This window comes from Fistularia commersonii, chromosome 3, assembly GCF_037954325.1.
Source record: "Fistularia commersonii isolate RoL2024-O1a breed Wild chromosome 3, RoL_Fcom_v1.0, whole genome shotgun sequence".
Classification (NCBI taxonomy): Eukaryota; Metazoa; Chordata; class Actinopteri; order Syngnathiformes; family Fistulariidae; genus Fistularia; species Fistularia commersonii.
This window is the reverse complement of record NC_141286.1, coordinates 10039923-10064327: the sequence shown is the minus strand read 5'-3', so window position 1 is coordinate 10064327 and position 24405 is coordinate 10039923. Positions and strand designations below refer to the sequence as shown.

At 45.2% G+C, this 24405-nt stretch overlaps 5 protein-coding genes across 5 annotated transcripts; 3 read left to right on the top strand and 2 right to left on the bottom strand.

Moving 5' to 3' along the window:
* Positions 1-728: 728 nt before the first annotated feature.
* lamtor1 (late endosomal/lysosomal adaptor, MAPK and MTOR activator 1) lies at positions 729-4125 on the bottom strand. Its single transcript, XM_086143596.1, has 5 exons — positions 3877-4125; positions 2671-2810; positions 2515-2592; positions 1734-1857; positions 729-1551 (listed from the first exon to the last, which is right to left on the bottom strand). The coding sequence occupies exons 1-5, from the start codon at positions 3916-3918 to the stop codon at positions 1459-1461; spliced, it is 477 nt and encodes a 158-aa protein (XP_085999722.1). The 5' UTR covers positions 3919-4125; the 3' UTR covers positions 729-1458.
* Positions 4126-5882: 1757 nt separating this feature from the next.
* On the top strand, positions 5883-8913 carry sfrp2l (secreted frizzled-related protein 2 like). The gene is made up of 4 exons (XM_086178871.1): positions 5883-5924; positions 6003-6539; positions 7820-7900; positions 7990-8913. The coding sequence occupies exons 2-4, from the start codon at positions 6041-6043 to the stop codon at positions 8385-8387; spliced, it is 978 nt and encodes a 325-aa protein (XP_086034997.1). The 5' UTR covers positions 5883-5924; positions 6003-6040; the 3' UTR covers positions 8388-8913.
* Positions 8914-11045: 2132 nt separating this feature from the next.
* Positions 11046-12076, top strand: tomt (transmembrane O-methyltransferase). Its single transcript, XM_086178858.1, has 4 exons — positions 11046-11307; positions 11390-11586; positions 11670-11792; positions 11879-12076. The coding sequence occupies exons 1-4, from the start codon at positions 11046-11048 to the stop codon at positions 12074-12076; spliced, it is 780 nt and encodes a 259-aa protein (XP_086034984.1).
* A 1325-nt stretch (positions 12077-13401) lies between these two features.
* Positions 13402-16498, bottom strand: anapc15 (anaphase promoting complex subunit 15). Its single transcript, XM_086178846.1, has 4 exons — positions 16215-16498; positions 14205-14264; positions 13995-14135; positions 13402-13913 (listed from the first exon to the last, which is right to left on the bottom strand). The coding sequence occupies exons 1-4, from the start codon at positions 16332-16334 to the stop codon at positions 13866-13868; spliced, it is 369 nt and encodes a 122-aa protein (XP_086034972.1). The 5' UTR covers positions 16335-16498; the 3' UTR covers positions 13402-13865.
* Positions 16499-19294: 2796 nt separating this feature from the next.
* folr (folate receptor) lies at positions 19295-22662 on the top strand. The gene is made up of 5 exons (XM_086178834.1): positions 19295-19404; positions 19987-20119; positions 20203-20391; positions 21133-21268; positions 21353-22662. Exons 2-5 carry the CDS (start codon positions 19991-19993, stop codon positions 21625-21627), a joined length of 729 nt encoding a protein of 242 aa, XP_086034960.1. The 5' UTR covers positions 19295-19404; positions 19987-19990; the 3' UTR covers positions 21628-22662.
* The last annotated feature ends 1743 nt before the right edge of the window (positions 22663-24405 follow it).

Sequence of the window (24405 nt, the reverse complement as noted above, 5' to 3'; positions counted from 1 at the left end):
TTTAAAACAAATCGCTGCTTTGCAGATCGTCCCTTTAGAGTTGGAAGAGCAGCTCGCTCTGCTCTCCGCCCATGCACACAGCCCGACGCTCTCTTTCCAAGAGCAAAATAACATTTAAAAACAAAAATAAATCACAAAAAAAAACAGGGCTGTGATCATTTGATCTGTTGTGGTACATAGATTGTTAACGCTTTCCCACGTTGCTACGATTGTTAGTCTCTGATTAATATGAACAACTCAATCATATTACAGTCTGCAGCAGGTCGGCGGGGTGAGGGAGGGGGCAAAAAAAAGCCTGAAATGCTACCAAATGCAGGTCTTAAAAGTGTTCTTGATCTTCATAAAAACGGCAATTGCCGCAAAATCTCAGCCAATCCCGTCCAAGGAATTTCATACAATCTGTCTCTGCTTTATACTCCATCCAAAAACTGTACAAAGGCATGAATACACAGTTGCCCCCTCCCCACCCCAATTCCTCCCCACACACCCAACACCCTTTTGCGCTTCTGCTTTTATATATGTGCGGATGACATCTGACTCAGAATTTCCGCGCACAAGTGGCTGCGGAGTCGGACTCAGGCCCCTGTGCCCCCCCAATGAAGCTCCCATCTGCCCTGAGGGCTGCATTCTAACCCGCCCACAAAAAGGTCCCTCCCCGCTCAACCTCCATGGGGAAATGGGCAACACGCCTGGCTGCAATTCGCGCAACCATAGTGTTGCATAAAGGATTTTCTTTTTTTTTAATTGATACTGTGAAATGTGGGTTTAATTCAAGGGATAAATGGTACATCCTCAGCTCGGGGTGGTTCTTGCACTAAATGGGGATTTTTATGATTATTAAAATAAGAGCTATAGGAAATCCTTTTATTTTTTGTTGATAATGGGATTGGCTGTGTCATTCTGGGACGGAACAGCAGGTGTCAAGAGGTCGAAAGGTCATATTCTAAATCCTGCCGGGCAGCAACAATATCCTCTGGGCTTCCAGCGAACCTCCCATCCACTCTTTGCCAGGCGGAGCCACCTCTGCCTGCCTGGCTGCGCAAACCAGAAGGTGGAAGTAAACAAGACAACACGCTGAGTAGACTCTAAAAACGTTTAAGGACACCGCGGCTGACCAACCGAAGAGAGGTGGGGGATGAGGTTGGCCTGGACAGGTCCAGGGGGTGTGTGCAGAGGAGGCCATGTCAGTACAGACGCGAGATTGATCCCAACAGGATTCTCAACGGGGCATCTCTCACCACTCCTGATGGTTTCTGAACAATAAGTTAAAGACAAAGAGTGAACGACAGTCGCGGGCACTGTCCCCCGTCTTGGTAGTAGTTGATGGCAAAGCTGAGAAGCAAGGAGGACCCAGGATGCTTTTTTGCTTTTTCTTTTTTCGGATAAGTGAGCTGGAGGGTGAGGATGCAGCGGTGGCACACAGACAGCAGGATGGGAGGAAACAATATGAGGGCACGATCAGGGGATGGCGAACTGGACCACCAACTCTTCTTTAGCATCCACTTTGATTTGGGAGATTGCACTGTAAGCATACGCTGCTATCTTGGACACCTGTGAGAAAAAAGCGACAATGTTAAAAAGGTAGAAATTTTGAAAATATCTAGCAAAATTAGTAAACAGTCACAGCTCTCCGAAATCCACGCATGTAAACAGACATTAGCTTTCACCGAGATCGGTTTGTTGTCAGATGTGGCCTGGGGGATTTGTAAACATAGCTAATTGTGTGTGATTACCTGTTGAACATCCGAGTATGGCACCAGGTCACTCGCAAGCACTTGGTGCGGCTGGCTGGTAAGCGACGGGAGGGCCATGGGCTTCTTCTGGGGCAAAGTGTTGCTCAACCCAGTAAGTTTTGTGCTGCAAGAAGCACAAGTTCAGGCTGAAATTAATACGGTTACAAAACAGAGGCGGCGAACGGCGTTTGTCCAGAGCACATCACTTCCTCTCTTTGGCGCAGCACGCAAACATGCAGCTGACACGTTGATGTTTGGAGGAATCGTGATAGGGGTTGTCGCAAGTTTCCCCAAACTTGCTGTTCCTTCACTTGAGAAGAACCTGTTCACTTTGAGTATGAGAATATAAATCTGGTAGATTGATGCCAACAGCAGAAAAGGAAACTATAAAAGAAAATCTCTGTTTTTTAGACTTGACAATCTCACTGCCACAGTTATCAGGAGTAAAACTGTGACTGTGGTAGTTTAAATCCACATTAGTGTAATTCTTTCAGCTAAAAAAAGTGGAGAATACTTCAATAAACCATGGACAAATGTGTTTTTGCAAAGGTATTTCCAGGTGTGCATTTTGCATAAGAACATTGCTTTAAATTTGTCTCACGATCCACCCATGATTACGGAGTTGGGGCACTTTTGACTGCTGTTACATACCACCAAACAGTAACAGTAATTAGAGCAAACATTCTCACCACATCAGATATATCAAGGAATTCCAGGCAAAATTCTTGCTCTTGTGGTTTAGAGTTCAGTTGACTCACAACAATCGTAAACCAAGACATACCTGTACTGTCGAGCTTTGTCCATGTATTCGTGTTGCTCCATCATGACGGAGTCGGCTGCCGAGACGTCGATGATATTCCTGTGTTGGGCGAAAACAGTTAATACGTTGCCGCTTTGCTTGTAGGGAAATGCCACCGGTGGCTAGGCGAGGCCTTACTGTGCAGTCTTGGTGAGGATGGATGTGAGGAGGGCCTGCTCATCAGTCCGCGCCGAGGGGACAGTGGTCGTGATCCAGTCTGTGCCATTTGGAGGTTTGCTAACAGGGTTAGGGAGGATCAGCGGCTTACGTTCGGGGTCCTTCAGAGCAATCACAAAAAAGAAAGGCAATGAGTAACCAAATCACCACCAGTTGGTTTTTTTTTTCCATTGGCACTGCCAATAAAGCAGAAACTTTCAATACTGGCTGCATCTATGCTATATACTTTTTAGCTTTAATACAGCTTTATCAAGTATTAGTGGCTTTGTGACACAAACCCTGAGAACAAATCCAAACTGCAACATGTGATCGAAAAAAGAGAATGACCAAATGCAGCGGGTTTTAAAAGACTGACTTTAGCTGAGTAACTTTCACTTAAGGACTAAGAGAAGCTTATACATTTTGTACCTCACTGACCACTTTTGAATGACATTTCCAGCTGATTTTTAAGTGACTGACTGGTTTCCTGACTGAACAAAACAAACTGCATTTATCTTGTTTTGAAAATACTTGAACAAAAAAAGCAACAGTAGGTGCTTGAATTTTACAGATGATTGCATGAGGAGAAATGTGAGTTTTTAAAATTGACTGCATTTTTTTGCAATAAAGTGCTATTTATTACATAAACTAAATCCCGCACGAAGGGGAAAAACTGTCTCGCTTCCTCAAGCGAAGACGGGCTGGGATTCTTGAGTCATATGACACAACACACAAGTTGTCAACTACACTGATAGCAATCGGCCAAGTTAGCATCGTTGTCAACACGGGTTATGGTTGACAAAGGCGTTGCTGCAAACGGCCAAAACTCCTGACACTCGTTTCGGTGTCGTGTTTCTTAATCGTGGTTGGATTTTTGCAGTCAGAGGTGGAAAGCGGTTCTCATTCAAGGCGCTTTTCGTCTCAGTGCTAACTGTTGGATCTCCTAGCCTGCTCTGACCTAGGCCTCGCCCCCAAGGCTTTAACTGGCAAGCTAATGCTAATGATACTCTTTACGCGCCAGTATTTCTAACTGATTCCTCCTAAATTAGTTACTACTACTCAGAATACGGGTCGCTGTTCCAACCTGCAAGTACGGAATATTTGCCGGAGATTACATCATGTCACGTTTTGTTCTTCGCGTTCTGGACAAATATGTGAACCATTTTGGGATAGCCGACGGCTAACTACCTCCTCCGGAGTCTCATTCTCGCTGCTGTAACAGCAACCCATGGCCGCGTCCGCTGCGCAACTCCAGCCTCCCCGGTGCCCCGCAGAAACCAGACGAGTTTCTCCGCTCCAATTTACATACGCGATCGGATTTGGTTTGTTCTTTTCTTTCTTTTTTTATTTGAGCTTCATGTAGACATGATACTGTCGGCAGCTCCTCGGACAGGCTATCACATGACAGCGGCACCACCGCTGCAGCAACACAGCCGCTACTTCCGGTATTTGAGAAGCGTCCGTGCCCCGGCCGTGACGTAGAACGGGATATTCTATTTATACATTTTTGATTTTCTTTTCCTTCAAAATTTAGATAGTACAATCAAGTAGAATATTGATGTTTTAAAAAAATGTCCGGTCATAATCACGATAATAGATCAGTAACATTTTACCGCAACGCATTCCACAAACGTTAGTTCCGGCTTCTGTGACGTAAATGAGAACCAGAGGTCGTAAACAACAAGCGTTTGAAAGTTTTGTTTTGTTTTGTTGAAACAAAACATTTTTTATAGGAATCAGCCAACGCTCAGACCTGCATGTAGACATTTGCTGCATTACAGTACTATTCCTAGAATGAAAGTTTTTGTTTTGTATTTTTTTTTTGGTCTAAATATATACTGTATACGCCCTTTACCAAGACCAGACAAAGGAAATGGAGAAGTATCATGTTTTCTTTCGCAACGTGAAGAAAAACAGTAGATATCTTAGCAGTTACTTATCACATTGACTTATGAGTTAGCCCGACCTTCTGCAATCAATGAAAATTAAAAATTAACCGTGCAAAGTTCATTACACAGATGACGACTTCTGAATGTAGCCCAGCGTTTATGATGTTACTAGAGATGCCCTGATGTGCACCTTGTTTTTTTCTATGCTGGATTGAGCCCAGTGTTAACAATAACTGAAGTGCACTTAATAAAGCCACTGAGTGCCTCATTGACAGTTATGGCTTGTGTGTGGTTTCTATGGCCCTAAATCACCAAAAAGCAAATCCTAGTTCTACTCAATTCTTATGAATAAATGTGATCATTTGAATTGGAAGGGGAATGCAAAATGTAAAGTTTAAGCAACTTGATTGGAACAGATCTATATTTTCTCACTGTCATGCCTTAAATGTAATTTCAGATGTTTTTGCATCACCACAGGCCAATGTTTCAGGACTATTTCAACTAACAGACACATATTTTACTGAATATTTGAGGTACTTGGAGTGAAGACAATGTTTGACCGTCTTACGTGCGTGACAGAGACAGGCCCGAGTCACCTAAGGATTAAATCCAAGCTTGGATATTTGGGTTCATAACAGGAAACAAAAGGCAAGGGGAACAGGATGGGGCTTGTCGGCGTCTCCCTGGCCAAAGATGAAAGAGTTTCTGACACCCTCTGGCTCGGTATGATGACAGAGTAGCTCATACACCGTTCTGCACACACGCCGTTTATCTCCGGCCGGCGTTTCACAGCGTCTGAGAGGGAGACGGGTAACAAGATAACCACAAATACCACCAGAGAAATATTGTGATACTGTCGTACAGCCCCTGGATTTAAAGCTGCACATACTGTTTGCACAAGCATTTTGATTGCAGTGATTCCTTTGCAAATTATCTTTGCCTGCCATAGCTTTTCTGGTATATTTTCCATTTTGCACACAAAGTGTGTCTTTTGCATTGCATTCCTGATTATCCAATGCTACATAACACAATGACTGGGTCTAAAAGTTGCAGAACAAAAGGAGAATAAATACTCCTAGGTCTGCTTCTACTAAAGGGGGGGGGGGGGGGTGAAAACCACCACGTATGTGCTAACTGCACAAGGAAAGGCTCACATTCCTCTGAATCTGAAACCTGAAAACCAAATAACAGTGGCTTAGCCTCCTGTCTTTGAGCTCTCACTGTTCGAGAAGGAGTCTGCGCCAACAGTGTACGCAGTACTCGTGTCTGTGTGCAGGGAGGAAATCCTGAGTGGCGTGTTGAATGATCCTGCCAGGCTCCCAGTCTGCAGACAGCCCGTCTGTCGGGGTGGGTCGGTGACTGCGAGGCGCCGGCCCACTCATTAACCCCCGTTTCCTCGACACCTCTTTGTTTCTACCTACCCAGGTGGCGGAGCGCACACCGGGATCCGGACCCGAACCGCCATGCCTGCGTGTGCGCTGATCTTCGCCTTGCTCCTCGGCTTTTCCTCTGCAGCCCAGCTGGGGCCCCCGTTCGGCCCCTCGGCGCGCACGGCGTGCAAGCCCATCCCGAGCACCCTGTCCCTGTGCCACGGCATCGGCTACCGGCAGATGCGCGTACCTAACCTGCTGGGCCACGACACGCTGCGGGAGGCGCAGCAGCAGTCCGCGGCGTGGCTACCGCTCGTCTCCAAGCTGTGCCACCGGGACACCAAGAAGTTCCTGTGCTCGCTGTTCGCGCCGGTGTGCATGCCGGAGTTCGGCGGGCCGGTCAGTCCGTGCAGGAGTCTGTGCGAGGCCGTGCGGGACAGCTGCGTGCCCGTAATGAGCGCCTTCGGCTTCCCGTGGCCGGAGATGTTTAACTGCAGCCGCTTCCCGCGGGGGACCGAGCTGTGCGTGCCCGCCAGCGGGGAGCGCGACGGGCGCACCGCGGAGGAGGCGCGGAGGGAGGAGGCGCACAAAGGTCAGTGGAGATGCCTGCTGAGATATTCCACGCACCGAGTCGAGTGTGGTAGAAACTATGAGATTCGGTCGTTGAACAGGGCGAGAAGGTCCGTGGGTGGATTCCCGTGGCTCCGTGGGGTTCTTTAGGGTTCTGCATACAATCCAAGCACATGCAGGAGGGTTCATTGGAGACACTAAATTGTCCAGAATGAGAAGGGGAAAGGTTGAACGTCTCGCTATGATTTGTGAATAAATCAATGATTATTTATCTGTCTCAATATGACTTGTGAACGAGAGGGTGAATGGTTGCATGTCTATGAAGTGTGAGTGAATGAGTGAGAATTTGTCTAGATGACATGTGAATGAGAGTGGATAGTTCCTGTTTCTGTATGAACTTGTGAATGAATAAAGGAATGGTTGCACGACGACATATGACGTTAACTGAGAGTGAATGGTCGTATGTCTCTAAATGATGCATGAATGAATGAGTGAATATTTGTATGTCCCGATATGAAAGGTGAATGAGAGGGTGAATGGTTGCATGTCGCTACATGTGGTCCTGAGATGGATCCAGGGTGAACTCTGCCTCTCGCCCGATGACAGCTGAGATAGACTTCAGAGTGGAGGGGAAGCAGTTTAGCTAATGAATGAATGAAGGCACGCACAACACACACACACACACACACACACACACACACACACACACACACACACAGACTTTCATTTTGCCTTAGTGACCCAGTCTTGCACCGGCCATTGTGCTGTATTTAGTTTTCAGATGTGTATCAGTGGTCTGCCCTCAGAGGAATTCAACCACAAACCTCCATTCAGCACCCGCGGATGTTTAAAACCGGGGACTCCAGAAATAGTTACAACTGTTTTTTTTTTTTTTGTTAGTCATCGCTGAGCCTCCGTGAGTCATCACATCTGCAGACACACACTTGGATAAAGGGTGTTTTCAACCCGTAGCTCTTAAAGGGCAGAGTCGTCCACCTTCCCGCCGACTCTAGGGCCCAAGGGAACCAGTGTCCTTGCAGCTCTGGGGGGGTCGGGGGGGTCTGGATCCGCCATGTTGGTTTTCAGGATGAACGTCAGCTTCAGGACGACTGCTGGGAATTCACAGAGAATAAGTGAAACAAGGGACGGAAGGGCCACAAGTGAGCTAATCTGTGTTGGCAGGTCAATAAAACCCGACCTTTGCCCTCCGAGCAAAACACAAAGAGCCTGCGTTCGTTCACGCTGTCACACCTCCGCAGACGCAGGCCCTTCAGCCGTCTCGCTCTCTTTCTCAAAACCCAGGGAGCGTCATCTGTGATGCCTGCAGTCTGGCAGCGGAGGGAGAAGCCGACATCCAGGACGGGTTCTGTCAGAGCCCATATGGTGAAAGCTAACCTCCCATCTTTGTCAGATGTTCATGTCATACCGATGTGCTGATGCGATTTTAACCCATGTCTCCCACTGTCCTACAGCGCTGAAGTTGCGTCCGGGCAGCGTCTCCACGGTAGGCGGGGACCGCCAGCTGGTGCCCCTGGCCCGAAGCCGCATCCTGAGGTGGGCCGGGGGAGGCGCCGAGCGGGCCGAGGGGGTTGGTGGGGCTATGGCCCACGCCGCCCTCTGGCTGCAGGACGGCGGTGCTTGCATGTGCCCCGGCCTGGATGCCGTGGAGGAGAAAGGCGAAACGGTTCCGGCAGAGGGAGCGGCGGGGAGCAGACAGCTACGAGGCGCCCAGGGCGGTTGGTACCTGGCTCTGGCGCAAGCTGAGGAAGGGAGGCTGGTGCTGACCCGCCTGGTGAGGTGGACTCGAGGGGACAAAGACCTGAAGAAGTTCATCAGGGCTCTCCTGAAGCAACCCTGTCCTGACCTGTAGGAGCAACGTCATCCCAGACGATGTCCGTTCACGCTCTGTGATTCTGTGCGATTGCAGCTTTCCAGAAGAATCGCCTCCCGTTTTCCGAAAAAAAAAAGTTAGGAAACTTCACAGAAGTTTTTTCACGGGCATGGATGACTTCCCTGGAGAACGTCAATCTCACGCCCATGACTGTAAATGTGTTCTGCTTATTAAATATATATATATTTTTGATTTTAAGTTTTGTATTATCCAACAAATTAGAGAGTAGTTATGGAGAACACCTGTGTTGATTCTGTATTCGGGGTGTGACAGGGTGAGGGCAATGATATAAATATACTGTACTACCTATCCGTAACGGAGTACACGCTGTACTCGCACTGTGTACAAATACCTTATGAGTAGTACTTTCAATAGCAACCCAGTTGGTGGTGAATGATTTAATTCAAGTTAGAAATCAGATCATAAAAGAAGCAGTGGTTTGCCTGAAAATATCGAATTCCTCTCACACACGCTTTAATGAAATGTTTTGTATTTTACCAAACAACTGCTCACTGTGAATAAAGTTAATTGTTCTGTTTGCCAGAAATGAATTCAGTCATTCATTTGCTCTCTCATTATTTCTCCCACTTTTCCTTCACATGGCAGGGGGAGCTGCAGCCAAGAGGCGGGGTCCACCTTGGACCACATCACTTTCAATTTATCCATTCACACGTCATTAAGAAACATACAAACGTTGACTAACTCACACATCACAATTAGATACGCAACCATTCGCTCACTCATCAAATACAGTCACCCTCTGAGTCGCTATAAAGATTACACGTTACACGTTATTACATGTTATAAAAATATATACAACCATTCACTCTCATTCAAATGTCATACTAGAACTTCTGAACAACTTAGGGTCTCCACAGAGATCCATGCAGGAGATTCCACACAAAAAAGCACTCTGTTAGGATCAAAGCAGGGACCTACTGATAATTATAATAACTATTAATCAATAAATAATAAATATTAATGTTTTTCTTGCCTTTGAGCAGTATATAATTTCCTTTCAAGCCCCGGTGACTCCATGCAGCCACGTCCAGGCGAACACCTGTCCACGTGAGGCCCCTGGATCGGGTGTCGGCGTCAGGTTGCTGGCATGTCGCCGACCTGGCCTGGAAGGAACGCCTGTGCTCAAAGTTGTCCGTCTCACCGGAAAACGAAGGGAGGCAGTAGATGCGGGCGTGAATATCATCGCCGTCTGAGGATATTCAATTATCGGAGGCGATTAACCTGCACCTGTTGCATCAATAATTCACACCTGAGCTTCAGTTGAAGGCTCTACCCCAGCTTCTCCTCTCCGGTGAAGCCACGATTTCTCCAAACATAACCGGTTGAGTTCGTCCGTACAGCCGCAAAAGTCCCGCCACAGGTGTAGTCGGTCGCCTGTGCTCATCTCCAGCGCTGGAAACATCAAGTGCATGAGGTCCTCTTTGGGTCTGAAGATCAAGGTAAGACAATGCTGTTGATTTCCCCTGAGCAAATCCCTGGGATATAAGGTGTCTGGTTTTCTCAAGTCGGTAAAAAATTCCATCTTTCAAATTGAGGTTTGTCCCCACGAGCAGAATTGAATCCATGTGTGAAATAGCGCTGCAGGAGCTCGACGGTTTGGAATGAAACCTGGAGTCACGTTTTCCGGAGTGACAACTTCACTCCTTGAAACAACGAAAAGGCGATTCCATTGGAATTAGATCTTTCAGCGTCCACTAGACTCCCTTCACGAACAGTATTTCGGCACTTAAGTAACACTAGACGTTCTTTTCACCGGATACATTTATTTACCGGCTCAAAACACATAGCACCGCGCATCAAAAAATTATATGATAAATAAAAATTAAAAAAACAAGATGGCAGCCAAGAAGGCTTTGAGTTACTGCTAAAGACACTATCCAGGAAACACGTGGCTCCGCCGGGAAAAAGCAGCAAGACATTTCTGTGTCGGGGAAAGAACATTTCCAAGATGGGGCAAACGGCAGAAGCATCACTACATCCTTATTTGAAAGCCACTTCATGAAGACCATTTTGAATGAAACTTGTGTTTGGTCGCTGGCATCAACAAGCCATTCAATAAGCTGCCATAATTCAGATGGCCACTAGGGGGCAGTATATCGGCGGGGATTGAGTGGATACGGGGAGTTCTTCAGTCAGGCAATCTTTTTCCAAAGTACCACAGCCTTGGTCACTCACCAAACCTAAAATATCCTAAAGTCAATTTAATATATCTAGAAACAGAACTAGACCTAAACAAAACATTTTTAAAGAAAGACAAAACTGAAGCCGATAAGAAAAAAAAACAAAAAACAAAAATGGAGGGCGGACATTAACAAAGCATGCGATGTTGCCTCCCCCAAACTAATACTAAAAGTAACAGCATAGTCTTTCACAGCACACAAACAAGTCCCGACATGGTTTTAATTTTACAGCACGGCCCAGCACAGCAAGTTTATTTTTAAAACGATTTATGGGATTATCCTGTAAAGTCAAAAATCAGCCAACTGACACCTGTCAAAGACCACTTGTATTTGAATCCAGATTTATTCCCCCTGCTTAAAACTCGTTCCCACATGTCAGTATTACCTTTCGGACATCGATGATGAGCAGTTCTTGTTTCTCCCCGCCGATGCCAGCATGGTGTCCCCCGCAATCGCTCTGGCATTCACCCCCCTCCTGCTGACACTGATCATCAGATACCGGTTCTACTTTGTGCTGCTCTACCGCGCGGTCCTGGTCAGGGTGTGGAAGGACTGCGTCACCGGTCTAACCCGGGAGGAGCGGGCCTACCATCACGTCCTCACCCATGCCACCGCGGGGGACCCCGACAGCATCCTTGATACCTTTGATGCATGGTGCAGCAAGGTGGAGTTCATCAGCAACATCGGACCTAAGAAAGGTGACCACATAGCAGACACATAGGGTAACTGGCATTCAATTGTTGAACGCTTTGAGTGTTTTGTCTGTTCCTTTCCACATAGGGAAGATCCTGGACCGGCTTCTGACGGAGCAAAGTCCCCTGACGGTGCTGGAGCTCGGTACCCACTGCGGGTACAGCACGGTGCGTATGGCCCGAGCCCTGCCGCTGGGCGCCAGGATCTACAGCGTGGAGATGGACCAGAGGAATGCCGCCATCGCTGAGAAAATCATCCGCTTGGCGGGGTTTGATGATGACACGGTGAGCGGGAAGACGTACGCTTTTGAAGCCGTCGCCAGGAAGTCCTCCCGTTTCACCAAAAGCCTTGCCGTCGGGTCGTCCAGGTGGAGCTGATCGTGAACCCGTCGGACGAGGTGATCCCTCGGCTGCGGTCCGACTTTGGCTTGGAGAAGTTGGACTTTGTCTTCATGGACCACTGGAAGAAATGCTACCTTCCAGACCTGCAGGTGAGCAGTCTCTCTCTCTTCTCCATTGGTTGAGAAAAGCAGGAGAAACTCTGCATGCTTCTCAATACAACTTCTCTGTCTCGCAGATGCTGGAAGGTTCCGGACTGCTGGGCAAAGGATCTGTCATCCTGGCAGACAACGTCCTGTTCCCCGGGGCCCCGAAGTTCCTCAGGCACATTCGAAAGAGCGGCTTGTACGAGTGGAAGGTCCACCGGGCCACGCTGGAGTACAGCAAGGGCATCAGGGACGGCATGGCGGAGCTGGTGTACCAGGGTACCCAGTAGAACCTCACAGTCGACAAACATAAATAATTTCCCAGAACTTCTGTGAATCCTCCTTTTTCAACCACTAACAATATCGCTTATCCTGCATACTCCGTCACTGAGTAGAGGGAGGTCCTTCTCATCCTTCACGGGACGAAGCTGGTGTCCATAGGGGCAACCGTCAATCTCAGGACTACAAAAGGAGCCATCCTGGGGGTCCCTTCAAGGGCTGCAGCCAACCATCTGACTCCTCCTAACAACTTCCTGTGCTCTTTCCCTCCATCTATAAACCCCTTTGGTCTTCCTCTAGACCTCCTGCCCGACAGCTCCAACCTCAGCATCCCTCCAGAGAACCTCCTCATCTTCATCTCTGCCTCCTGTCTTTTCTTCAGTATCTCTAAACTAAATGACATGGCCGATCTCTCCTCTGTCTTCAACTGCTTTCCATTCTTTTATCACCCGATACTTATCTCCATCTGCTCCAATCTGCCAGCACACATTGCTACACCTCTTATCTATATTCTCCATTGCTCTGGACTGTTGACCCTCTGTACTTTAAACCCTCTTCCTTCTTCATCTCCACCCCCTGTGGCATCACCGTCCCCTCATTCACAGACATGTATTCTGCCTTGCTTCGGCTAACCTTCACTCCTCTCCTTTCCAGGAGCATACCTCCGCCCCTCTAGATGACCCTCCACCTGCTCCCTGCTCCCGCTACAGATCACAATGTCATCTGCAAACATCATCATAGTCCATGAAGATTCCCGTCTAACCACTTCTGCCAGCCTGTCCATCACCACTGCGAACAAGAGGGGTCTCAGAGCTCATCCTTCCTGCATTCCCACCTGTGCCACTGTCTCACAGAACATCTACATGTCCTTCACCATTCTTCTACTGCACTTCTCTGTGACTCCAGACCTACTCACACAACCATTGGCTCTCTGGGCACCCTGTCATCTGCTTTCTCCGGGTCTATTTAGGCCTCTTACCTTCTCTGCACTTCTCTGATCAATGTTCTCAAATGTTACTGTTGTTGCTAATACTACATATGGAGTACTCTTCCAAAGCAAATACTGCATCTGAAGTACTCTTTCAAAGCAATACTGCATCTGGAGTGCTCTTTTCTGGCTCGAGTCTCACTTACCTAAGAGCAATGTAGAGTCTTCAATTATCCCACTCAATGTTTTTGTCTTTCACTGACACCTGTAGGTTATAACTGCACAAAAATTACGCCTCATTTTTCTTCTCTCAACCTCATTAACTCTTATGTTCCTTTCTGTGTAGAACCGTAGGTGGCTGAACATACAACCCGGTTAAATACTGACACACCAAATAATACACAGCTAATACAAATAATGACCTCTGTTTATTTAAATACAAAGATTTTTGACTACTGAATAACAGCTGTTGCCATGGACGAAGTGTGAGGAGGGTCCTGCAGCACAGAGGAAACCTTGACCTTGATAAGTAACCCAACTTTTAGCCGACTGAGCCTGAGTTTGTCCCTCCGTCAGCGATTTGGATCAGTCCTGTGGTCAGCACATGACTGATGCAAAAGGTCATAAATACCATTAACCATTAACACACCTCCAGCATGTCTACAGTACCAATGAAAACACATTAGGCTTTTTTTAAAATGTTTCCCAAAAAAAAAAAAAAAAACATAAGACAAGTGTTTTTCAGCTGATCTACACAGATGAGGGGTGATTTAAACCTTTTTTTTTTTTTTTTTTTTAAATGAGAGCGTGTCTCCTGCCTCTCGGGTAAATATCTGGTTCTGTTCTCCTTCTAGAAGTGAAGGAGTGAAAAGTCAAATCATCCACTGGTCTTGGTCTTGTTCTGCTCCCTCCATGTCCACCTGGAGAGAAGAAACCAACTTAGAGAACTATCCCATGTTTGCAACAGCTACAAAAGGCTCACTGGTGTAACAATATAGCACCTCATTGATCTCGCCATCATCGGGCGACTCGTTGTAGTCATTCATCTCGTCCATGTCCTGCATGTCCTCTTCGTCCTCCGAGTCCTCCTCACTGTCTTCCTCGTCCTCGTCGTCTTCTTCCTCCTCCTCTTCAAAGCCCGTCTGCACCCAAGTGATGGTTTTTAAAAAGCGTGCATTACATCATAATTAAAACGTCAAATAGTCCCGTACCTCAAATATGGGTTTCCCTATGGGCATCAGGTTGTTGTCCTTCTCTGCAATGCTCTGCAGCTGAGGAGAAAAGATGAACCGTTATGAGAAACCAACATGGGAACTGTCATAGCTAGATCTGGATCGGCTCTTTGCCAGATTTTAGACTCAGCTTTGTTGTCATTACACATGTACAAGTACAGAGCAACGAGATGTAGCTTAGCATCGAACCAGGAGTGTAAAAGGTGCAGATACAGCAAATCAGTGTTTCCCAACCACTGTGCCGTTGCAGATCATCAGGTTTGCCATGGAAAAAAATGCCCACTTACACCAGATTGGTCCAAAAATTATTTAATCAACATAAATAATGTCTTCATACGTCTGTCTATGTGGGCAGCATGCAGTGCCACTAGATGGCAACAGGTAGCAAATGAACCTGTGTGTCTACCCGCTGCTGCTCAAACAGCAGATTAATTAGTGATGCTTCTAGTGAGACAGTGGCAATGATAAGCGATGGATAAATACTTGAAAAGAAAAAGCACTCAATCAAGACCCTCTGGTCCTGAAGAACATTCTGACCCAAATGAAGGCCCAAGTATAAGTTGTGGTTGGAGGAAAGTAAAAAAGGTGAGCTCAAGACAATACAATGAAAGTTATATTGTGCTTGGATTCACTTTTACCAGGGAACCAACTGAGCTGACTCTATTATACCTGGTGTGCGAGGAAAAGCTGTCCAAAAATACTGCCAAGGTTCCAAGCAAGTTTAAACACCATGATAAGAACACAGACTACTTTGTTCAACTTTGTAAACAGACTGAGAAACAGGAAGCGTTGTTAAAGAAAAACAGTAAGACAAGTGAGAAAGCTAGCTACAAAATTGCTGAACGCATCGCTAAATCCAAACAGCCACATACCGTGGCAGGACATTAATACTACCCGCCTGGAAAATCATCATAGAAGAAATTTTAATCCCTGGCGCTATTAAAGAAATATCCCAAGTCCCACTCTCAAATATTACCATTTACAGACATATTGATGACATGTCTGCAGACATTGAAGAGTGTTCTGGAAAAGTTGCACTGCAACTCGACGGATCTACAGATATTAGAAATTTAGATTTCAAACTGAGTAAATAAACTGACACTACAGTTTCATTCTATTTCATTAAAACTGGTTTTGACATATTTATTTGTTGGTGTGCCGTGTGATTTTTCTACCGTAACATATGTGCTGTGGTTCCAAAAGGGTTGGGAAACACTGCATTAAATAAATTTACGGTATCTACACAGTGTATTTTGATAATCATTTACATGTGATTTACAGACAGGGTACTTTGTACATGGATATGTGCATTAGATGTAGTAGAAATAATGGACATAACTTAATAAATAAATAAAAAAAACAAACAAACAAACAAACTTGCAAGGGGAATATAACATATATACATATATATATATATATATACATATATAACATATATTTAACTTGGTGGTTCACAAGAAATCTCAGATTTCAAACTGTATATCTTTTGGTTCTTGGATTTTTCCATAAGTTTTGAGAATTTTTTTATATAATTCAAAATCGTTTATAAAGAACATAAAATTGGGGGAACACTTTTGCATTCTGTTTTTGTGAACGAAGAACTTGGCCAGGCCTAAAATAACATTGCCACATAGTTCATCTCTTTGGTTGCTTAAAAGTAAACCAAATGTAATGTCATCTCTTGAGAAGGAAACTGGTGACTGGTAAAAGGCAGATTTGGGAATGTTGACTTTGTGCAAATATTAAAAAAAAAAAAAAAAAGTGGGTGGTTCTGACCTGCTCTACGTGGAAAGTGTGTTTTGTGGCATAAATAACAAAAATTGACTTGACCATTCGCATTGATAGGATGGGTTGGTCAAAACGCTTTAAAAATTGAGTTTAAAAAGTGCCGATTTAACCCCATTGGTGCTTTGTTATTGACTTCGTGTTTGTCCGAACGGTACCAAGTATCAGTTGATGCGTGAAGACAGGAACCGCAAGTGTGTGTACCCAGGTCTGGTGCTGCTGCTCCTGCTGGTGTAGCTCGGTCTCGTCCACGCACGGCCGGTCCAGGTTGAACCACAGGGACTCGGTGATCCGCGGGAACAGCGATGGGAACAGCGTGGACATGTCGTCCGACGGCCACTTCCTGCTTACCCACGGGGAAAAACGCCAAGTCGATCTTCCGAACGCATGGACAGTATTGTTAATGCTTTGATTTGTCTTTTAGTATATGTGTTTTCGACGTCCGGACTCCGTCACTGCGGCTTTCAAAATAGTCTTCTTCTATTTCCGCTTCCGGTGGTGTTTACACGTGATGTGACTCACTACTACCCCCTACAGGACACACTCAAAACTGCAGCAACACGTGCTTCCTTTATTTATTATTTGCTTATTAACTAGCTTACTTTCTGATTCACTAATTCGTTTTTTATTTATCTATTTGCTTATTTATTTCATCACTTCATTGTTTATTCATTCATTGTTTTGACTTATTTATTAATTTAAGCTAATGCATTTATGAAAATTTATTAATCTAACTCACCTGGGGAATTTTAGGGAAAGCTTGAAGGAAAAAAAAGTTGTTTTACATGTACCTAATACATGTGAATATAATAAATGGAAACATGTTGCTCATAATAATAAAATATAAATCTATAGTCAGAACACAAACACACACACACACACACATTTTATTTTGAATTATGTTACCTTTATACTTCCATAGAACCCACACACATGCACTTATAAGCACAAATTTCCTGCTTTTGCAAGCGGGCATGGCTGGATCAACACCCGCCGTTTTTCTTTCATGAATAGTGATGCCATTATTGTATCATGTCAGCTATGAGTATATAGCTGTTAGTGCAACTGTTATTACTAGCAGATCATTTGTCCCTGTCCCTCTCCAAGGGCTTGCTCATAGGCAAAATGTTGGGTTTCAGTAGATCATGTTCAAGGGTGTGCAAAGGAGGAGGTGCAGCTTGAGCATGCAGCAATATTATCTGCATTGAGCCTCGAATCTCCACAGATAACAGAAAAATAACATTGGAGGATGAGGAGGAAATGAACTCCGACCCCAGCCCCCTTTTGGTCTTCTCCTGTAATTCTTTAACTCTGCTAGATTTGGTTCTTCCCTCCATTGTAGCGCTGGAGTTTGCAGCAGAATTTGTGGTCACATTTCCTGGCAGCGACATTACATCCATTCCTTCCGCGTCCTATCAAAAAATAGACACATAAAGACAAGCAGTTGTGTTTTGATGACTGTGTTTGTCCATGTTATTGCATGCTTATTCTCTAAAGGATTTGTCAGGTGCTTGACTGATTGGTGAAACAACTGCGATGGATTGGACTGGTTTTGTTGGGGAAGGTATTTTATTTTGATGCCCGTTGGGTCACTTGCCAGTTTGTTCCACTGTTCCTGCCGAAAAGTGTGGCAGATGCATTCCATGATCTGGATTGATTTGCCGTCATCAAAGCATCATTGAGACAATGCCATGAATTCTTTAGTTTGATATTCTTTTTTCCTTTCAGGGGTCACCTCTTGGAGTCAACTTCCTCCATCTAACCCTATTCTCTGTATTCTCTTCTCTCATACCAACTGACTTCATGTCCTCTTTCACTGCATCCATAAATCTTCCTCTAGACCTCCTGCCTGGCAGCTCCAACCCCAGCTACTGTCTCCAAACTGGAGATTATCATTATAAGTATAATTTATCCTTTATTAATCCCTCATGAGGAACTTTTTTCTCTGCAATTAACCCATTATGGATGAACCATGAGTACTAGGGGAGCAGTTAGGGGTTCAGTGTCTTGCTTAACAACACTTTGACACACTTGGAGTTGAACCAGGAACGTTTGGTTACAAAGCCGATCGCTCTACGTCGTGAGAATTTGATAAGTTACGGCTGCGTGTACAATCACATACATGTTTTAGATGCGCGAGAACAAAGTTATAACGGCCATTGGCAAATTCTTTTGTAGCGAAGGATTGAATGTCTGTATATTTATCATTGTACGGTGACAAATTGTTCAAGTAAAGCTTCATTCTACTGCAACATTTGTCTTCATTTTATTGGCTGCAGTTTAACTAGGTGATCAGTCGGTGTTCCCACACAGCGCACGAGTACACAGCAGGAAAAAAAATGGATGTTTAAAGTTATGGCGAGGGTACGCTTTGGTTATTGTGGTTACATCCGGTCCTCGCGATTGTTATAAAAAAAAAAAAAAGATAAGATGTCATTATTTAGATTATCTTTAATGTACTGCTGCTTAATTTCCTCTTTATTGGTTTGTTGCTGTCAATTTAAGGACAATAGCTGTGGGGTCACTTCACTCATAAATCCTCCTTATCATTTCTTATCCGTCAATCAACAAAATTGTGTTTTAAAAGCAGAATTTCCTTTCCTTTTCCATTTTTCAACAACAGTTTGAGCCGAGTATTTACAAATAAAGATTCAAGATTCAAAGTGTTTTACGGTTATATGTGCAGTATGTAAATGTTTCCCTGTACAATTAAATTTTGCTGTCCACAGTGACACCAGGTGGTAAGCAAAAAATTTAATAAAAAAATAAACATATTATTGCAATGAGATGAATTAATTAAGACTGCTTCCAAGTTGACGGTCAATCCCCGTTGTTCTCCTGATAATCTATCTATTTGCTTGTATGTATTAATTTATTCATTAATTCATTATCTATTATTCTCATATATTCTGTATGTATAATGACTGTGCATTTTGTTAAAATACACCATTTATAGGCGTTTTTGAAGATAAGTATGCAGGTTTTTTTCTCCTGCGTTATCAGCTTTGGAGGGCACGGAGGAGGGTTAACCTTCTAACAGTTGTCACATGTCCAACGACGCCACCAACACAGATGGAGACTTATCTTAAACACCAGAGGAGGAGTCTCTTTTCTCCTGTTGGAATCACATCGGAATTTTTTTTTTTAATTTTGCTTTGTGCGTGTGTGTTCATGAATGTGGAAGAATAAAATAGACCTTGAGATAAGACCCACCCTAAGACGTAATAAATCTGTCTCTCACACACACACTCACAATTTTGAACTTTGGACCATATTAGATGAGACTGCTGTGTTCTCACATTATCTCGGGTGAGCCTTGTCTGACACCCACACACAGACGCACTGGCATATTTGAATTTTCCTCGGAGGCAGTAGGTTCGTAAACCCAACCAAGGTAAAGTCATCTTCTTTGACGGCCACTTGTGAAGTCCTCATTTACCTTGGACTGCTTTAAAGGGACAACTAGACCGGAATTAAACCTTAATTTTTTTTTTTTTTGTGAAGTGGACAGCTGCTCTTTAAAGCATCCAAAGGTGTATTTTACTTGTGCACTGTATCTATTGATGGGTTTATCGTTGACTGATCAAGTGTTGATACGACATTGGGGGTGGGGGTCCGTGGAAGGGTTCCACAGGGGTCCGTCACCCAGCGGTGTTCCAGTCACAGTGCTGTCAGAACCGCAGCCTGACTCAAACCAGGTAACCGGGTGGCTCCTGGGGTATTTCCCGCATTTTCCAACCTTTGAGCCCTGAATGCCGAGGGGGAGTGGGGAGTGCCGGAAGGCTTCGTCCTCCAGATAAAATTGATGGGGACAGTGAGACCTACAAATGCAGATCTAATAACACCCCAGTCTTTAGTCATATCATTAGCCGCCGTTTGCTTTATTGAAATTGTTAGCAATTAGCTTGAAAGTAGAGTTTCAGATATGACGATTGCATGGTTTGAATGTGAGGGGACCCTCGTCTGTCTGCTGCAGAGCCATGTGGTTTGCCTTTGCCTTGCTGCTGTTCCTAGCCGGCGGCACCCTGTCTCTGGACCCGCTCAACATGTGCATGGACGGCAAGCATCACAAGGTCACGCCAGGCCCAGAGGGAGCACTCTATCTTCAGGTGACTTCTGCAAATGACCCCATGTATGAATGAGTGAACCGGACTTGGTCCAATCGTCAACTATGCGCTCATCCTCCTGCCAGTGTGCCCCCTGGAAAGAAAACGCCTGCTGCACCGCCAACACCAGCTCTGAGGCCCACAACGACAACTCCTACCTGTACAACTTCAACTGGAACCACTGCGGAGCCATGAGCAAGAAGTGCAAGGAGCACTTCATCCAGGACACCTGCTTCTACGAATGCTCGCCACACCTTGGGCCCTGGATTCAAAAGGTATTGCGTTTTTTGTAATTTCACAATTGGTCAGTAGAGAGCAGCATAGAACACTACAGATGGCCAAGAGCTCCACATAATGTAAATTGCCTGAGATGATGGACTTTGCTGCTGGTTTTTAAACCCACTTTACGCCTCAGTGTTCTGTTTTTGTAGCATGTCCCTCTTTTGGACCAGGAGGAGTTTTCCCCCTGTACTTGGGTCCTCTCTTATTCTGCTAAAACAAACACTGCTTGTTTCTCAGCTTGTTTCTGACTGTCATAATCCTCTTGTTGGTTATATGATGCAGTCTTCTCTCATTGAGCCCATCTCTTGTCCAGTTAGCTGCAGAACCTCCTGCTTTGGGTTTCTCCTGCTTACATAACCCAAGGCTCCGGCTGATCAATGACTGTTTTTTGCACTAAACTGTACAGATAACTGCTGCTGGTCTCTATATTCAAATTCAAATTACATATTTACAAATTTCAAGTTAAATCTCTATCATCCTTTCATATCAGTACCAGTAGATTGTATCTGCATGCACTTTATATTCTACAGTTTAATATTAGTTTGTTTACTGTGCACAATTGCTATTGGGAACTATTATTTTGTTAATCTCAGGTCAACGTGAGAAAGTGAGAAACGTTCTCTCGATGCCTCCGTATGTCTGGTGCATGTGGAGAAACTAACCATAAGGCTGACTCTGACTTTGTCTACGTGCATTTTGAATGACGAAGCATGTGTTTGTGTGTGTGTGTGCAGACAAACGTGGATTGGCGCAAGGAGCGAATCCTCAACGTACCTTTGTGTCAGGAGGATTGTCACAGATGGTGGGAGGACTGCAGGGAAGATGTCACCTGCAAGACCAACTGGCACGTGGGATGGGACTGGAAGTCAGGTATTCACTCACACACAATGCCGTCAAAGTCCCTGATTTTGGAGCTGCTTGTTTCAGCACTATCTCATCCCATGCCTCCTCCAGGTATTAACAAATGCCCTGCCGGCAGCCAGTGCAAGAAGTGGACTGATGTCTTCCCCACACCCAAGTCCATGTGTGAACAAATCTGGTCCAACTCCTACTTGTACACCACCCTCACCAATACATCCGGCCGCTGTATGCAGCTGTGGTTCACGGGCAAGAACCCCAACAAGAAAGTAGCCGAGTATTACCATAACAGCGCCCAGCAGCAGCGAAGCCCCGTCGCAACGGTGCTGGTCCTCCTTTTCGTGTCATTTTTATCTGTGACGGTGCTTTGAAAAGACACCACCAGTAAAAGTCACATCTGCATCCTGCTTTGCCGTTGATGTTATTTCCACTCGCCAGGCCTCCATCTATATCCCTGTTTGGGGAAACAGACTTTAGCTCTTATCTGGAAGGGGTGTTTGATATTGGCTTACTCACATCACATCTCCCATCACCTCCTGTATTTTCATTTTTATTATTTCCTTACATGGACTGTCCTCTTTTATTTGTTTTTCAGAGCGAGCAGTGAGACAGCTCAGTCCCCCCCACCCCCACCCCCCCACCCACTGCCATCCTAACAAAATCAGCCACACCAATATCTGCCATATGAAATGTTCACAAAAAGAAAATTATGCCTTTAACCCAACGTGATGGATGAGATTTCTCTTAAGTGCAGGTTATGGATCGCTTTAATAATCCCTTAGAACCCCAACCGCAACTGAGGAAAATGGTGAAGTTGACCAGGAGATGCACTTTTTCTTCTTCTCCTCTGGGGCCCCTGGGCTCAGATCGTCACATGACCGGTCAGGGCCAACCGGTGGTTAGCGGGCTTTGCTGCCCGGTAATTATGGGGTTCCTCTCCCCCTCGCTGTGTGCTTATGTGCATCTGCGGGCAATGGGCAAGACTCCTGAAACATGTGTATGTGTGTGTGTGTGTGCCAGTGCCACGTTTTAGCCGTGCCATCAGGTCTCCGGTTTAGCCCTTAATTTAACAGTAAAAAGCAAAACGCGAAAAGATTAAATCATATGTTCAAATGTGGAAAACATCTGTGGCATCTTCTGATAAAATTAAAGAAAGAAAAAGAAAATGAAGCTCTGAAATAATCCAGGATCCTTCAACAGATTCACTCAATGGTGACTTTTTGATTCCAAGCTCGCAACCCCTGAGCTTAATCTTTAAAAATGTAACGCTGCACAGATTAAATGTTTCAACAAGTGCCTTTATCATCACTTTGCATCTCCTCACATGTTCTGCGCGTCTCTGTGGAGAAAACTTGGTGGAGATCCTGCTGATTAAAGCTGAGAAAACGGCCTTCAAGTAAAGTTTGTATGTCAGAACACACACAAGGTAGCACACTCAGGAACCTAAAAGCTGAACGTTTTTCCTTTTCCTGATCCATAGTTGAATTCTAACGCTAGCGGCGACTTGTACTGGGGGTAAATATTTCATCAGCCAACATGACAAAGCACAAATGCTATTAGACCTGCCCTATAATATCATCCGTAAGAGGAATTCACCAAGAACGGTCGGTGAATCATTGCTTTTAGGCAATAGCTTTGGCCTTTAATAATGCTAACCACATGGCAGCTCGGCCCTCTGTATTAAAGACGTTGGCAGGAAAGCTTCGGGGCAAACTTCTCCCTTATGCTTTCTGGAAGGCACATGCCTTGTGAGGTTGCTAGCATCATATTGAAATCTGCAAAGATGTAAAGATTGTTTTTACATGTGAGACGCCCTGTTGTCATAGGGGGTTTTATTATGATGTGACGTCATGGCAGAAGCTTTTACAGCACGCGAGTTGCTGAGCCAAAACACTTTTTTACAGTTGGCTCACACGCGGCGTGATGCCAGAGCCAGAAATAGGTTTGTGATGGCTGCCATCCATGTGGCTATTAATACTCTACTTTTTCTGAGGTCATTGGCAAGACACACACACCAGCGGGGCGGATTCTCACTGTGGATGTGTGTGCGCTCATACCACACGTTGGATCTTGCACTCCTGTGGTCGCCCAGCGCGGACTAAAAAGACTGGTTAAAATCAGAATAATATAGGCCTTTTTTCTGTGGTTGGCCTGTCTGGCTCACAGGTGGGACACTTGGACTCACCGCGTCTGTGTGTGTGTGTGTGTGTGTGGTCTTGGACGGTAAAGGCCTGCGCGAAAGCATCGGAGACGGTGTTTTTCAAACATATCAGTGGCTGCAGGGTCCCGACAATGCTCGAAAGGCTCTCCGGCATTATTGCGGGCTTTGCTGTTGTTTGCGATGTTGGGACACGATAAAAGGGTACAGGGGAAGGTCATCGACATCAGCTGTGGCCGCAGCAACGAGATGTCAACAACTCCTTTTAGGGATAGGCTAGGCTAAGATTGACTTAAGTGATCCCAAGACAGGTGAAATTCAATTGTCACAGTAAAATTCGATGCAAAATTTTACAGAGATATGGAAAAAAACAGAGGTGCCTTGCATGACAAGTGGGAGAGAGTGTAAATAAAATTATTGCACAGATGGGCGTGGTGAAAGATTGAGATGTGGGTAGGAGGGTAGTGCAAATAAACAGATATTTTGGTGATTCCTGTAAACGTCGCCCAAATTATGCAATATTCAAGTAAATGCTTAAGAGTTTGTGGTATTAAACTGTCTGATAGGAGATGGGATGAAGGACCTGAGGTAGCATTCCCTCTCGCAGTGTGGATACGGCAGTCTATTGCTGAAGGAGCGGCTGCATATAGAGGATGAGAGGGATCGGCCATGATGGATTTTAAAATTTAAATCGGGCATCTTCTGGAAGGAAAGAGGGTGGAGGAGTTGAATCATCACAAAACCAGCAGAATCCATCCAATGTCAGGTATACAGACAACAATACTGATTCTATTCATAACCTGTATAGTGTATCCTGTGCTAGTTGCTGTGGTGGTGGGGGGTGACAAAAATCCGTTTCCTGAGTGAAACTGACAACATCCTTCAACTCAAGAGTACCCATGTGTTTCAACTCCGCTTTGCGCAGTAAAACCACACAACTTTCGAAAAACCGTCAAGAGCTCGTACGTGACAAAGCGAAGCGTTTCCGCTC